Source organism: Anneissia japonica, unplaced genomic scaffold, assembly GCF_011630105.1.
Source record: "Anneissia japonica isolate Jap-2015-1 unplaced genomic scaffold, ASM1163010v1 scaffold493_len2256704_cov171, whole genome shotgun sequence".
Taxonomy (NCBI): Eukaryota; Metazoa; Echinodermata; class Crinoidea; order Comatulida; family Comatulidae; genus Anneissia; species Anneissia japonica.
The window spans coordinates 379103-382048 of NW_022727062.1; the positions used below are offsets into that span (position 1 = coordinate 379103).

The 2946-nt window shown below is 32.4% G+C and overlaps 1 protein-coding gene across 1 annotated transcript in view; it reads left to right on the top strand.

The window, feature by feature from the left end:
- LOC117113440 (MAM and LDL-receptor class A domain-containing protein 1-like) overlaps positions 1 to 2128 on the top strand; it is an 8180-nt gene extending 6052 nt beyond the window's left edge. Inside the window, exons 9-10 of the mRNA XM_033256773.1 lie at positions 576 to 1013; positions 1433 to 2128. Of these exons, the coding sequence (XP_033112664.1) occupies positions 576 to 1013; positions 1433 to 1659 (665 nt within the window). The 3' untranslated portion in view covers positions 1660 to 2128. The remainder of the gene's footprint in view (positions 1 to 575; positions 1014 to 1432) is intronic.
- Positions 2129 to 2946: the final 818 nt, after the last annotated feature.

The following is a 2946-nucleotide window of genomic DNA, read 5'->3' on the forward strand; positions in this document are numbered from 1 at the left end:
GTATAGGCCTTTTAAAATATATATATATATATATATATATATATATATATATATACTGTATATATATATACATATATATAAATCAAGATAGCCGTTAGCACTGTTAAATTATATGTAAATCACCAAAGGAAGGTAAATACAGTGTTTGAATAAAGGACATAATTGTACATCGTGTAGCTCTCAACGATTGTTCTCCTATAAACAAATATTTGTGTAATTAAGTGTACCCGGCGGTTATTTGAATCTGTTTAACTATGAAGCCCCTCTGGTCTAATGGTTATGACGCTCGCCTTGACAGCGAGAGGTCACAGGTACGATTCCAATTCTGTCGGAGGAATTTTATTACACAATGTATTTGTTTATAGGACAACATTCGTTGAGAGCTATGGTACATGATGTACAATCATGTCCTTTATGCAAACACTGTATTTACCTTTCTTTGATGTCTTTGATGATTTATATATACATTCATTCATATATATATATATATATATATATAAATTGAACATATACTGTATATATATAGAGGTTAATGACAGGTGCTCAAATATAAGATTTTTTTTTCAATTTGTTAGACATTCAAGAATGTCGAAGCGATCCATGTCGTCCGCCCAAGTCACGATGCATCGAAGATTTAAATGGGTATACTTGCGAGTGTCCACAAGGATTAAGGGGTGACGCCTGTACCGCGTGTGATGTGAACTGGAAGCCACCAGACTGTTCCTCCTGCCAGCCCAATTGGGTGGGAGAAGACTGTGACACTTGCTCAAATGCCTGGACTGGGAATAAATGTAACGTATGCCCCGATAATTGGTCTGGTTCGAACTGTGACCAATGCTCATTACACTTTAGTGGAGATGAGTGCCAGTATTGTAGTGCGCGATTCACCGGGCCTGATTGTGTATCCTGTTCCGAGAGATGGACAGGCGAAGAGTGTAACGAATGCTCTGATAAATGGACAGGGGAAAACTGCGACAGATGCATTGAAGGATGGACCGGTACAATCTGTGATGGTGAGTTCACCACTTATGTCTGCTATGCGTGCAGCAGATTGTGCGATTACGAATCAAATGTGTCAAAAGTGTCACAATGATAAAAATGATTGTGTCCTTCTCCGTCTTGACATGAATTCCAAGGGCTAAACATATGTGCAGGTTTATTATGTATGTTTATTTTTAATATTTATTAATTTTAATTTTGTTTTAATTATGTGGCGCTTTTTACAATCATACAAAATCAAAATATCATCACCATCAAACTAACATGTCAATATCTTAATGATTACAGAGCTATGATATATATATATATATATATATATATATATATATATATATATAACATATTTGACTGATATCTATGCCGATATTCTCTTCTTTATAATGATATACTGTGTATCGTTTCAGTTATATATTTAATTGTGTCTTCATTTTAGTTGCAAGTGACGGAAATAATGATGAAAATAAGGGTGTTGACCCTGAAAATATTCCGGCAATCGTTGCAGGAACCGTAGGAGGCGTCCTTGTGATTTTGATTGCTGCATCTTTTGTCGTGTACTGTCAAAGTAATGACGAAGAGAATGTTGAAGATAATATCAAAATGTCGGAGCAAGTGGTAGAGATAGAAGGAACAAACAATAAAACGTATAGCGAGTCTTTATAATACAAATAAATAAATTAATGTCTCTTATTTAGAATGAAAACGTATTGCCTCTTATCAGTAAGACAGTGATATATGGATTGGTAATATTGGCCATCTAGCTTTTGTATTATCCTTTTCACACATAGTCTCAGTTATTGTTTAGTTTTCCACCAATCAGCGGCAAGTCTCACTACCCAAAACATATAAGTATTTCACTGTTTTTGAATTTCTGCAGATATTATTCTCCTGAAGACGATTGAAGTCACTCAATCGAAACGTCGAAATATTCCCAACCAAAAACAACAGTTCTTTTCAGAACCGCAAGCATGAATAATATTGGCCATGTTCCTTAATTATCCATGAAAATATAGTACATGCACTTCGTATCTGGAGAGAAAAGCGCTATATAAAAAAATAAATAAATAATAAAAAATAATAATAATAATACAGTAATAATAATAATAATAATAATAATAATAGTAATAATGATAATAATAATTATAATTTATAATAATTATAAACATTTTACAGTGTGTAAATATTATATATTTTAATAATGTATCTAATATATAATTGTAACTGTAATGTGTTTTTTTTTATTATACTCTATGATATACAGTACGTATTTAACTTTTAACATTTAGCACAATATTTCAAATTTTCTCGTATTCTATAGTTTGAGGTATTCCATGTGATTTATAGATTACTCATTGCGTAGTCTATTACACAATATTTTGGCATCATAGCTCAGTTGATAGAGCACACAAATGGTAACAGAAGGTCTTGTGTTTGAATAAAGCACAGTAAGTTTTAGACACAAGTTTCAGTTGTATCCGCATAGTTCCATCAATTGCCTCCAACCGGTTCATATTCTAACCATGGAGGTATACAAATATTTATTGGGCTCTATGTTCCAAGGAAAGCACCACTTGGCCAGTTTGGTATACTTTATGTAGGCCCTATGTGTTATGATCTAGGATTACAGTCAGTATTTAACCGTTCCTACCTTTTTATTTTATCACAAATTTCACTTTATGATACTAAAATTTGACAATTTAAATTAGTACTTATAAGCCTACTAGCTTTATGCATTTTTGGTAAAAAGTGTTTAGTTTTAATCAGTAAAGAACAAATTCAAACGTGTTTTTTTTTTAATATTTTGTCACCATTAGCAACGAACTTTACTCAGTGAATGTTTATTTTCCTATTCCAGGTTTTGGTTTCAAATGCTGTAATTTCCTGGTTATTAGGCTATCTCATGACTACAAACAATCTACTCTCAATTTCCTTATGACTCATATTAGGCAT